Source organism: Mustela lutreola, chromosome 5, assembly GCF_030435805.1.
Source record: "Mustela lutreola isolate mMusLut2 chromosome 5, mMusLut2.pri, whole genome shotgun sequence".
In the NCBI taxonomy this organism is placed as follows: domain Eukaryota; kingdom Metazoa; phylum Chordata; class Mammalia; order Carnivora; family Mustelidae; genus Mustela; species Mustela lutreola.
The window spans coordinates 102625074-102638374 of NC_081294.1; the positions used below are offsets into that span (position 1 = coordinate 102625074).

Sequence of the window (13301 nt, forward strand, 5' to 3'; positions counted from 1 at the left end):
AGAAGTTTTCCTACTAAACAAATTTACTAAGTCATAGCTGACACTAGGAACTAAAGATTCGTATTGTAATGTTACTATCAGTGCTGAAATTTTTTTTTTAAAGATTTTATTTATTTATTTGACAGAGAGAAATCACAAGTAGATGGAGAGGCAGGCAGAGAGAGGAAGGGAAGCAGGCTCCCTGCTGAGCAGAGAGCCCTGACGCGGGACTCGATCCCAGGACCCCGAGATCATGCCCCGAAGGCAGCGGCTTAACCCACTGAGCCACCCAGGCGCCCCTATCAGTGCTGAAATTTAAACAAAGGTGGAAGCAGGTGAACGTGAGGCAAATGTTCCATGAATAAACATGTGTTAAATAACAGCACAATGACCCTGGAAAGTACATATGGCTACAAATGCAGTAAGTTAATGTTTAACTTTATAAATTGGTGTTTCAGTTCATACAACTTAAATGTAGCTTCATTTATTTCACAATAAAGCTAGGTAATGTTAAGTGACTCATCATTTCTATTCCAAGGCATTACTATTACTAATACATAGACTTCTGCATTAAAATCCTACCACAAATTTGTATTGTATAGTAACTGAATACATAACTTGTAAATCTCACTAGGAAAATAAGTTTAAGATGCCTACAAAGTTTCAGAGGATTAGTACCTCCTGCTACTTCTATCAATCCCAATAGATTTTTCCCTAAGAAGTTAGTTTAAATGTTCAATCTGTTGACTGAAATAAAATCAGACTATTTTTTAAGAGGAAGAAAAACAAGATTTACCTTATCTAGTCTCTTTTGCCAGCTGTCCTCACGTTTTACCATTAGTTCAATACAATGAGAAAGTGTAGCAAGGATTCCCGCAGTAGTTGCTTTAAAAGTTATCGCCTCCCCTTTAAAGTCTATGCCATTAATTCCTCGTGGTGTTACATGTGGAAATACTGGGGGAAAAAAAAAAAAGTTACTCACTGAAAGTCTTTCTAATGACGATTAACTCTTCATCAAAACTTAACACTAGAAGATGTTTAAAACCCAGCAAGTAAGAGCAGACTTTTGGATTATAATTTCCCTCTTGGTGGCCAACAACAAAAATTTCCATTCCACACTCCATAAGCAAAGAAGCTTGTGGCAACATATGTACTTTCATATCTTTTTTTCTGGATTCTGTTTCCTGAAATCTATTTGCCATACTGCACCCAGTGAACAAAGTGGTAGGAGGAATAATACTTTAACAATAACACCCTGACAGCTTAAAGCGGGACCAAATTACAGCAAGAATGACTTTATATTTTGAAAGACCTAAAATAAAAAAATAAAAAAATAAAAAAACCTAACAATAAACTATAGAATTGAAAAAGGTAATGTAAAACTTTTACATAAACATCCACATTTTGGTCACACGTTGGTCTGAGACCAGTGCACACTTTAAACGGCTCTTACATGTTTATGTTTTATAATTGTAACTCAGAGTTCACCTTTGAATTAATGAAAAGTCTTAGAAATCACAAGATGCAAGCAAGAGAGCATAGTATCTTATACTCTTAACTAATAAGAAACCATTCCAATTGAACACTTCTAAGTGAAATGATACTCTCAACTTTAAAAATTCAAATGTAGATATGACAGCAAAGGTACAACTCACAAAAGAACAAATTGATAAAGTAAACTTCATCAAAATTTAAAATTTCTGCTCCTAAGAGTATTAAAAGAATAAAAGTTATAAAGAATGAGTAAATCTTCAGGTCTAATGTAGGGCACGATGACTACGATGATTACACTCAATAATACTGTGCTGATCCTCTACCCCTGAAGCAAATGATACATTACATGCTAATTTAAAAAACAAACAAACCAACCCAGCACCAGGTTGGTGGGGGGTGGGGAAACAGTGTGCAGAATACTAGAAATTTACTGAGACAGATTTCAGGTGTTCTCATTACAAAAATGGTAACTATGCAAGGAGATGTTATGTTAAATAGCTTGACTGCTATTTAATCATTTCACTGTGAATATCAAAGGGCTCGATCCCAGGACTCTGAACACCATCATGTGAGTGGAAACCAAGAGTTGGTCACTTAACAAAGACACCTAGACGCCCCAAGATGAAAACTTTAAAAAGACTGACCATGCCAAGTGTTGTGGGGATTTGAAGTAACCAGAACTATTCTATATGGCTAGTAAAATGAACCTAGGTGGTGGTTGTTTTTTGTTTTTAAGATTTTATTTATTTATGAGTAAAAGAGAACATGAGGGGAGAGGGTCAGAGGGAGAAGCAGACTCCCTGCTGACCTGGGAGCCTGATGTGGGACCCCATCCTGGGACTCTGGGATCATGACCAGAGCCAAAGGCAGGGCTTAATCAATTGAGCCACCCAGGCGCCCCCCCTTGGTGGTTTTTCAAAAAACCACCACTACTGACTAATGACCTCAAATAAAATATATGTCCATAAAAACACTGCACACAAATGCTCATAGCATTATTTGTAAAAGCCAAAAACTATAAACAGCCCAAATGTCCATCAAAAGAGGAAAGGATAAGCAAATTGTGGGTTTTTTTGTTTTTAAGATTTTATTTATTTGACAGAGAGACATCACAAGTGGGCAGAGAGGCAAGCAGAGAGAGAGAGAGAGAGAGAGAGAGAGGAGGACGCAGGCTTCCTGCGGAGCAGAGAGCCTGATGTGGGACTCGATCCTAGGACCCTGAGATCATGACCTGAGCTGAAGGCAGAGGCTTAACCCACTGAGTCACCCAGGCGCCCCAGCAAATTGTGTTGTATCAAAATAAGGAAATACTACTTAGCAATGAAATCAAATACTAATATAAACAATAACATAATGAAAGTCTAAGAAAGAAAGCAGGCCAACCCACTCCCCCCACATACTGTGTGAGTCCTTTATATTAAACTTGAGAACATACAAACTAACCTATAATGACAGAAAAGATCGGAGTGGTAGTTTGGGAACAGAGAGAGGAGGGATGATAGAAGGGATGGAGCAAACTTCTGGGAGTGAGAGAGATGGATAATGATATTGATTATAATGGTACCTTCCAGATAATATCAAAACTGACCAAATCATGTACTTTTATTAAGTGCAGTTTACTGTAGGTTAATTATATCTCAATAAAACTGTTAAAAACCATATTTTTTATTATATTTTCTGAAAACCCTTTCTATCATTGTAACTTCTATATTTTCTATCACTGTTACTAAGATGGCAGTTTCATTATGAACTATTTTTATTAATGCAAAGAAATCAAAGGTCATCTGTGTTCTGCATAAAATAATGTGTACAACTAAAATAATGTATCATCTTCTGCTGAAAGCTTATTTATATGCTTTATATATAAACTTTATATAGAAGATGAGAGAGTGACATGAAATGCTACTGAAAAACTCTAGAAATACAGAAATGTACCTCTTCAGCTTTACTTACAACTTTCAGAATGATACAAGGATTATGTAGGAAGTGAATATCTTATTTTTCCTTTTTCTTTTTTAGAGAAGGAGGGAGAGAGAAAAAGAAAGGGTAGGGGAAGTGGAGAGGGAGACAGAAAATTTTAAGTAGACTTTGTGCCCAAAGCAGACCCTGATGCAGGGCTCGATCTCATACCTTAGGATGATAACCGGAGCTAAAATCAGGAGTTAGACACTTAACTGAGCCATCCAGATGCCTACCCCAACAACCCCCCACCTCCCACCCCGCCACCAACTTTATTTTCTTTTTTGTATTTCTTTTCTCCTCTCCTTCCCCACCCCCCCTACTTTTTTTTTTTTTAAAGAGGGAAAGGGTGGGGAAGACTCTTAAAGAGGTGACATTCCACAGTTTCCTCTGAGAAAATGATACACTGTAATACAAGGAAATAAAAAATATGTGACTGTAATCATGTCAATGAAAGGCAGAAATGGAAGAAATTAGAAAATGACCTGTAAATCTAGATTTGTGAGTATTACACTCCAAAGATTACCATTCAGATTTACAGTTCTTTCAGTTGAACTCTTTTAACTTTATACACTTTAAAACTCTTTTAAAGGTATGAGAACTCAGAAAATTAAGGAACTATAAACTCTCATCAACATGTCAAAAATAAAATGCTGAGAGAAGCTGAGCAATTTGAAATCCTTTCATTTCATTAAGACAACACACTATTTTTGAATAGTAGGCAACCTAAGGGGGAATCCCCACAGTTTCTGTAGTGAGTTTTTTTTTTCATTTCCTTACATCAAAAAGACTGTGTATCTGTCTGTGTGTGTGTGTGTGGTACACAGACACGTGGGAACAGAAAAATACTGGCAGGTAAGTCCTTCTGAACATAACGATGGCAATTTGTTTAAATCTCTCACCTGTCTATTATGATAGAGAAGAAACATGGTTGAAGACCATCACACTGATATCCATCACACTAGGGTTAACAATCAGTTAGTATGGACTACTGGCATACTGACAATGCACTTCTCTAAGATACAGTTGGCTAAAAAATTTTCACATGAAAAAGTCTCTGAGCTAAAAGGGGATGAAAAGTGACTGGTGGTACAAATTTTCTGTTTGGATAGTTAATGCACAGGCACACAGATTAGGTGGAAAGAAAGAACAGGGTATTGCTCGTGTTTCTTAGAGTAATGCATGTTTCATTAACACTAAATTTCCTCTTTGTGAGTTTTATCAAGAGTATGCCTTGATTTGATCAGTTAATATCTATAGTCATTCATTTATATAGTTGACATGATAAAATGCTCTTGTGTATTGTTTATAAAATAAGAAGAGACATAAATTAGAAAACTGGCCAGAAAATATAGCTAAGTGGGAACAAGTGGAAAATATAAAAGACATAAAAATCCACGTAAGTGGCCATCTCTAACATTTAATACAATTTAATCATAAGAAATGAGGGTTTATGTAGGGACTTTTTTAAAGATTTATTTATTGTGGCCCCTTGGTGGCTCAGTCAATTAAGCGTCTGCCTTTGGCTCAGGTCATAATCCCAAGGCATACTCCTGATGCCATAATCCCAGGGTCCTGGGATGGAGCCCCACATCAGGCTCCCTGCTGAGCAGGGAGCCTGCTTCTTCCTCTCCTCCCCACTTGAGTGCTCTATCTCTGTACTGCTCTCTCAAATAAATAAAATCTTTTTAAGATTTTATTAAAGATTTATTTTAAAAGATTTTATTTATTTATTTAACAGAGAGAGACACAGCGAGAGAGGGAATACAAGCAGGGGGAATGGAGGAGGGAGAAGCAGGCTTCCTGTTGAGCAGGAAGCCCGACCTGGGGCTGGATCCCAGACCCTGGGATCATGACCTGAGCGGAAGGCAGACACTTAAGAGCTGAGCCACCCAGGTGCCCCATAAATAAAATCTTTAAAAAAATTTTTGGTATCTTTTCAAAGAACCAAGTTACAGTTTGTGTTTTTTTTTTTTTTATTAATTCATCATAATTTAATTGTGATATCTTTAATTTTATTAGTTTTGATATCTTTTCAAAGAACCAATTTATAGTTTGTGTTGTTTTTTTTTAGTCTCTTTTTAACATTTTATTTATTCATGTGAGAAAGAGAGAGACAGAGAGAGAGTTAATAACTGACTGGGGGAGAGGCAGACGGAGAGAGAAGCAAACTCCCCACTGAGTAGGGAGCCTGCGGAAGGCTTGATCCCAGGACTCTGGAATTACAACCTGAACCCAAGGCAGATGCTTAACCATGTGAGCCACCCAAGTAACCCTCTTTCTTCTTTTATAATAAAGGTGTTTCAGCTATAATTTTCCTTCTAAGTACAGCTTTAGCTGCAGCCCATCTGTTTTGGTATCTTATATTTTTGTTTACATTCATCTTATAGTGTTTTCTCCTTTCCTTTTTGATTTTTGTCTTTAATTCATTGGTTATGTATGAGTGTGTTAATTTCTATGCATTTGTGAATTTCCTAACCCTGGGATCAGGGCCTGAGCCAAAGGCAGCCACCCAACCAAATGAGCCATCCAGGTGTCCCAACAGAAGAAAATTTACATTTGAGGTAAATAAGAAATTTATTCACAAAAGACTGAGGCAACAGTCCTTCTACTATGATCTAAAATTCCTAAGGTCTTTAACTGAGGAAAGTGTTTTTGTAACCAAAAATTCCTCCTCTGGTCTAAAATCCAAACTTCTTTAATTGCCTTTCTTCTTATCTTAGAACCTAGGGAAGTTTTACTCTACTTTTAACAAGCCACCTGTAATCCAATTCTTGGAATACATACAGCTTACTATCAAGTTGATATAATAGTTTTAAATTTTAAAAAAACTCAACATATTCACTACCACAATATGTGATCTAGACCACATCTTTAATGATGGCCATAATGGTATCATTATAATGACTACTCCCAAGAATGAAGTATCATTTCTCCCTTTTCTGATGCTTGTCTGATCCAGCAGAAAAGACCCTGTCTTTATTTGAGTGATGAGTGACACTCTAATTCCAGGCTAAGATCAAGTAGTACCATGTTTAAAGACTTCATGTTTTGTTCACTTTACCAGGTTATTAAGCTTCCGACCTATTTCTAGAGGTTAACCACAGAAGGATATTTTCCATCTATGGTGATTAACAAGAATTAATTTCCATCAACACTAAGAAAGGAATTATTTTAAACAGTGAATTCCACAAGTGTACTTAAAACATGACTCATGACTTAAAAAATTATGCAAACATCTTGTAGGGGTATTTCTCAAAATGACTTTAATAACCCTGTACTCTGTTGCTTGGTTTAAAGGCTCTTTTCAAAAAAAGAGAGATTGAGGGACGCCTGAGTGGCTCAGTGGGTTAAGCTACTGCCTTTGGCTCAGGTCATGATCTTAGGGTCCTGGGATCGAGTCCCACATCTGGCTCCTTGCTCAGTGGGGAGGCTGTTTCTCTCTCTGCCTCTGCCTACTACTCTGCCTGCTACTGCTTGATCTCTCTCTCTAACAAATAAATAAAATCTTAAAAAAAAAAAAAAAGAGAGAGAGAGAGACTGGAGGCTTTCCTCAAATATCTGGAAATCGGGCTATCTGTTCACATTTAAGAGTAAGCTACTGGAAGCTCTGTAAGTGTAAACTACTGGAAGCTCTGTAAGCATTAGCAGGGTTATTTATATTAGTGGACTTAATCAAAGGGTGATCTGGTAGTGAGACAGCTTTTTCACAGTATATGTAGAAAATCTCTATTTATAGGTCCTTTCTTTGTGGTTACTCAGGATGCACAGAGTTCCGTTCTAATTCTGTATCAGAAAACGTATGTTAGGTTGATGGGTATTCTGGAAACACAAGAGAGCTGGAGTACACAGGCTTTCATTCAATTCAGTGCCTGGCTCAGAGTTCTCAGAGATAAACAGAAAAAGGAGGCTGTTAAGTTTCAAGAATCAGTATGTAAATTTCCACATAATCACTTTAACAATAGAGCAATATACCTATCCTTTGCTATGCCAGGTATTCCTGAATCTAGAACCCTCTGGTTCAGTATCTCCAGAAAATAAAGTTTCCATTCATTTCTAAGGAATGTAGGTGGGGGAACTGACCAGGACAGAAGATTGGACCTGCAAGTTTTACAATTTTTTCAGTAATTTTTCCAATATCCCAATAAAACCTTTTTTCTTTTCTTTTCTTTTATTTTATTTTATTTATTTTTTTTTTTTTAAAGATTTTATTTATTTATTTGACAGAGAGAAATCACAAGCAGGCAGAGAGGCAGGCAGAGAGAGAGGAGGAAGCAGGCTCCCTGCTGAGCAGAGAGCCCGATGCGGGCCTCGATCCCAGGACCCTGAGATCATGACCTGAGCCGAAGGCAGCGGCCTAACCCACTGAGCCACCCAGGCGCCCAAAACCTTTTTTCTTTTAAAGCAGATTGTACATTGTGAAATTAAAACTTAACTTGAAACAATCTTTCCAAAGTAATCCTCTAATTTCATAAAGGTTAATCCAGATGACTCAGTAAGGGTCAATATTTCAGTTCCAAGTTGTAAGGACCACTTTGTAGTAAGAAGCTATCATTTTGCAAGAATGGGAGGGGCGCAGGTCATAAGGAGAAAGAGAGCCAAAGTGAAAATAAGAAACAGGAAGAGGGAAAGAAGGATAAAGTTGGGGGAGAGAAGCATCAGATTTTAGTATCAATAATGGAATATTCCACTGTGATCTCTGAAATAGAAAATTAATGCCATTAATACAATAATTTGAAAAATTATTTGAATAGGTATAAATTATACTTCACATTCTTTCATAACTTTAGCAAAAATAAGCACAATTAGATTAACTTATTTTTTTCACAAAGTCTCATTTTTGTTATTAAAAAATTGTTTTAGGGGTGCCTGGATGGCTCAGGGCATTAAGCCACTGCCTTCAGCTCACATCATAATCTTAGGGTCCTGGGATAGAGCCCCACATTGGGCTCTCTGCTTGGTGGGGAGCCTGCCTCTCCCCGCCTTTGCCTGCCTCTCCGCTTACTTGTGATCTCTCTGTAAAATAAATGAATAAAATCTTTTTAAAAAATTGTTTTGCAAATCTACTCCAGTTTTTTCTTAGGCTATATCAAAAGAAGAGTACTAACTATGAATCACAGGTTTCTGGTTTTGTTTCTTTCATTTGTTTAAGATTCCTCATGTAAGTGATACCATGTAGTATTTGTCCGTAGTTTATTTCTTTTACTATATGGCCCTCAAGGTTCATGCATATTGTTGCAAATCACAGGTTTCTCTTTTTATTTTCAAAGATTCCATTTACTTGTCAGAGAGAGAGGGAGAGACGAGAGCACAAGCAGAGGGAGGGGCAGACAGAGAGAGAAGCAGGCTCCCCTCCCCAGCAGGGAGCCCATGCAGGACCGGCAAATCACAGGTTTCTAATAAACAATTCAGAATTCCATCTAATAAGTTAGCCATTATAAACAGAACAACAATAAGTGAGTATATGAAATAAACTACCTTGCTCCTGGGTCTATACACAACTGCGCTGTGAAATCAGAGCTATTTTTAATAATTTTCCTTTAATAACACTGATTATGTACTTTGTAACACCAGTGGAGACGGAAAAGAACGTTAAACAGAGAGAAATATACTCTAAGTAAACATTCAAAATCCATTACATCGCTTCCCCCAAGAAATAAATTTGCAGTACTAGAAACTGATTTTACCAAATACTGCTGAAAAAAGTGGGCCAATGTATGGAATTCAGAATGAGTCTTGTCAGATAATGAGTGGCCATTATTATTTAATGTTAGAATATGTATTTTACTTACATGTCTTTTCCTAGAAAGAACTTTCATTTTCCAGTAGTTACACTGCTTTTAAAAAACTAGTCAATTAGATAATTATTCTTGTTATATACATAGTTATTATATAAGTTTAGAAAGAACACTTTATGTAGCTGAGAGGAAAAAATGTACTTACACTTTTCCTTATTGCCATTAGCGTTATGCAAGAAGTCTCCATCAGAACGTGTTGTAGGAAAGTCGTCTTCATCATCTTCTACCACTAAATAAAATATATTGAAGGTTATTAGGGTAAAAGGAAATAGGAATTAACCAGTTTATTCTTATGTTCGAACGAGTCAATATATTCTGGATTCTGTGAGTACAAGACCTTATTTACCTTTGTATTTTTTGTTAAGGTATGCCCAATAAACATGCTGTGCAATGTCTTTAAATACAATACATTATTATAAAAACCATACCCATTCTCATTTGTGTAAGAGATCGTACTGAGTTATGAATTATTTTATCTTTTAGTCTTCCTATTCCTTCCTACCTAGCGGGGGCAATTTCATAATTCTATCAGAGGCCTGCAAGGGCTGAAGAAGACTGTAAAAGAGTAACCTGCATGCAGAAGATGCCGTAACTTGCCTCTACGAGTTCTTAAATTTACTATTTCTGGATATATAGGGAAAACAGAATGACTTACAGGTATGATACCAGTTTTCATTCATCCTAATATGTCTGTGCCTAGACATTCCTTTTAACTTACCCAATTCCAGAAAAAACAGAATCCCCCCATGTTTTCCTTCTGCATACCTTTTTTTCTATGTACTATCCCTTTTTCTACTGCCTAACATACTTTAATCCTCTATATTATGAATCCCACTCTTAATGCAAATTTATAAACCTTAGCCCCCAACCTTATTCTCTGCTATCACACTTTTTAATGGCCCCTCCATCTCTTCCTTTTTGAGGTACTCCCTTTCCACATAAGAAATTAATGTCTTAGTTCTTGCCTGTATCTCTACATCAAGAGTAATTTCGTGCTACAACAAATATTTCATCTACTTTAGCTCATGCGCTCTCTCTCCAATAGATGCAGAGTTCACTCCTCTTCCTTAATCCTCCTCTAAATGGTAGCAATCATCAAGGAAAATACTTTTGTTCTGTGTTGCCATTTTCTAGTTATTAGGCTATTTCATTTCTTCATCACTTAAAAATTTTGCTACTCATCTACAACAACTTCTCAAATCATAAACTGCTATTATGTACTAACACCTACTGTTCACTTCTATGAATGCAGAAACCATTCATATGATCAATTCTAAGAAATTCATTAACACAGCATACTGCTCTGCTTTTAAATCAGTACTTATCATCAGATAAGATCCTGACTTTGACTAAATACTATTTGGATGAACTGTTCTTAAATACTACTGAAAGGTTTGTGCCTCACTTACCTCATTAGTATCTACTTTGGGTTTCTTATCTTTAACCATCTAACAGCCTAGTACCACCAAACAGGGATTTTCAACTTTCTTTTTCTACACCAACACTTATTATATACAATTAATGAAAACAAGAGCTGTTCTGGCTAAAAGAGTGGCCTTCCCCTTTCCTTTTCAACCAAGCACTCCTTGCCCATCCTTTAAGGGATATCTGACAGGTCTGAAACTACTGTCCTAATACCAATCCCCCAACCCAATCATTCCTCCTTTCCTTATCCTTGCAATTAATCCAAATGAAACACATTAAAAATAGCAGCTGTTATTTATTGAAGTTCTGCTAATCTATATATTCTCACTTAATTCTCATAGTCATATGTGCTGAATATAATATCCACTTTACAGCTAAGAAAGGAGATGTGGAAAACTGTTAAGAAATCTACTTCAAGTCATCAAACTAATAATGAAGAAGAAGATTAATAGAAACTATCCTGTAAAGTGATACAACTTCCTTTAAATCTAAACAGTCAGTTTAGGTTAGAGATAATGTCTTCTACTTCTGTAAACCCAATGTATCTAAGATTTTAAGGGTTAATTAAATCCTACTGAACCATGTGTGGGAATGGTAGGGGGAAGGTTGGGCTGAAAGTGCCTTACTAACAGTTCTGATAAAACATTTCATATAAAAACAGTGAACACCTAAAATAAAAAGAGAATTTGCTATACTATTTCCATGACACACTTAATAAAAAATAAAGAATTTTTTAAAATTCTTTAAGCCATAAAAGAAGACTTCAAACCAAAAACATTCAACCCAGGAAAGTTATCATTTAGAACTGAAGGAGAGAGAGTGTTTTCCACACAAGCAAAAATTAAAGTTGAGTTCATCACCACTAAATCGGCCTTAAAGGAAATATTAAAGGGATTTCTGTAGGCTGAAAATAAAGTACTCTCATTATCAACAACAACAATAAAAAAAAAAAAAAGAAAGAAAGACTAAAGTTCACTGGAAAGGTAAATATAGAGTAAAGGTAGTGGATTAATCACTTATCAAGTTAGCATGAAGGCTAAACAGAAGTAGATGAATTCACTACTTATAATCCATTGCTGTCACAGACTTAGTATTGATAATTGCATGAAAAATCCTTGGACTCAGTTCATCAAATCTGATGTTCAAAGTAGGAAATTATGGTCCATGTCCTTATCTCATCTTTATCCAATATGTAATTTCAAAAGCACTAGTATTTTTCTAAAGACAGGCATTTATAGGGAAATCAATTGTTATGGGATGAACCGTGTGGCTACAACATTTGTATGTTGAAGTCCTAACCTTCCATACCTCTGAATCTGACTCCCATCTGGATACAGGGTCTTTACAGAGGTAATCAAGTTAAAATGAGGTCATCAGAGTGGGTCCTAATCCAACATGATCAGTGTCCTTGTAAGAGAAGGAAACTTAAACACAGGCACTTACAGAAGGAAGATGATATGAAGACAAAGGGAAAAAATAGCCGAGGAGAAAGACCTAAATGAGATCCTTCCCTCATGGCCCTCAGAAGAAACTAACTTTGGTAACAGCTTATCTCAGACTTCTAGCCTCCAGAACTATGAAAAAATAAAATTCTGTTGTTTAAGCCACCTAGTCTGTAGTACTTTGTGATAGGAGCCCTAGCAAACTAATATATTAGTCTACCAGTGATGCTATTTATTCAAACATAAATAGTTTAAAATTATTTTTTAAAACTTCTATACAACCTGGTTATCACTGTTCCTTCCACTATCACTTTTGCCCTTGACATGTTATAGACTATTGGTGTGATCATTTAAAAATAAATCAATTCCGTATATATATCCTGTTTTGGTGTAAAAGGCTATCTACAAGCAAATGCATGATGTTGTATATAGTGTTTACTTTGATTAAAAAGGAATACAGGGCGCCTAGGTGGCTCAGTGGGTTAAGCCGCTGCCTTCGGCTCAGGTCGTGGTCTCGGGGTCCTGGGATCGAGTCCCGCATCGGGCTCTCTGCTCAGCAGGGAGCCTGCTTCCCTCTCTCTCTCTCTGCCTGCCTCTCCGTCTACTTGTGATTTCTCTCTGTCAGATAAATAAATAAAATCTTTAAAAAAAAAAAAAAAAAAGGAATACACATCTGTCTTAATGAAGGAGAAAGAGAAGTTCAACTGTTTTTATTTTTAGAGAAATAAATATCAAATGTTAAAGAGCCTAAAACTTAAAGTATATCAAATATAAAAAACTTCATGGCTATTTAATTTAGATAAAATTAAGTATTTAAAGAGGAATATGGGCTTCTGTTTCTTTCTTTCTTTCTTTTTAAGATTTTATTCATTTAACAGAAAGAGACCACAAGTAGGCAGAGAGGAAGGCAGAGAGAGAGAGGGAAGCAGGCTCCTCACGGAGAAGAAAGTCCTGATCCCAGGACCCTGAGACCATGACCTGAGCCGAAGGCAGAGGCTTAACCCACCGAGCCACCCAGGCACCCCTGGGCTTCTGTTTCTGATCAAGGTAGAACAAATATGCTTACCCTCTACCATGAAACTAAAAAACAGGAAAAACCACATGAAACAAAGGTTTTCAAGACATTGGATGTTAAGTAACAAAGGACAGGCATTCCTGACAGTCAGAAAACAAATAACATGAGCCCTGTGATTGCTCTAGGTTA

The 13301-nt window shown here is 36.5% G+C and overlaps 1 protein-coding gene across 2 annotated transcripts in view; it reads right to left on the reverse strand.

Annotated features, from left to right (window-relative positions):
• Positions 1-13301, reverse strand: part of CERT1 (ceramide transporter 1) — a 110400-nt gene that overhangs the window by 36860 nt on the left and 60239 nt on the right. For both annotated transcript variants that reach the window (XM_059175267.1, XM_059175268.1), the window contains exons 6-7: positions 9376-9459; positions 776-933 (exon numbers count right to left, since the gene is read on the reverse strand). In XM_059175267.1, the coding sequence (XP_059031250.1) occupies positions 776-933; positions 9376-9459 (242 nt within the window). The remainder of the gene's footprint in view (positions 1-775; positions 934-9375; positions 9460-13301) is intronic.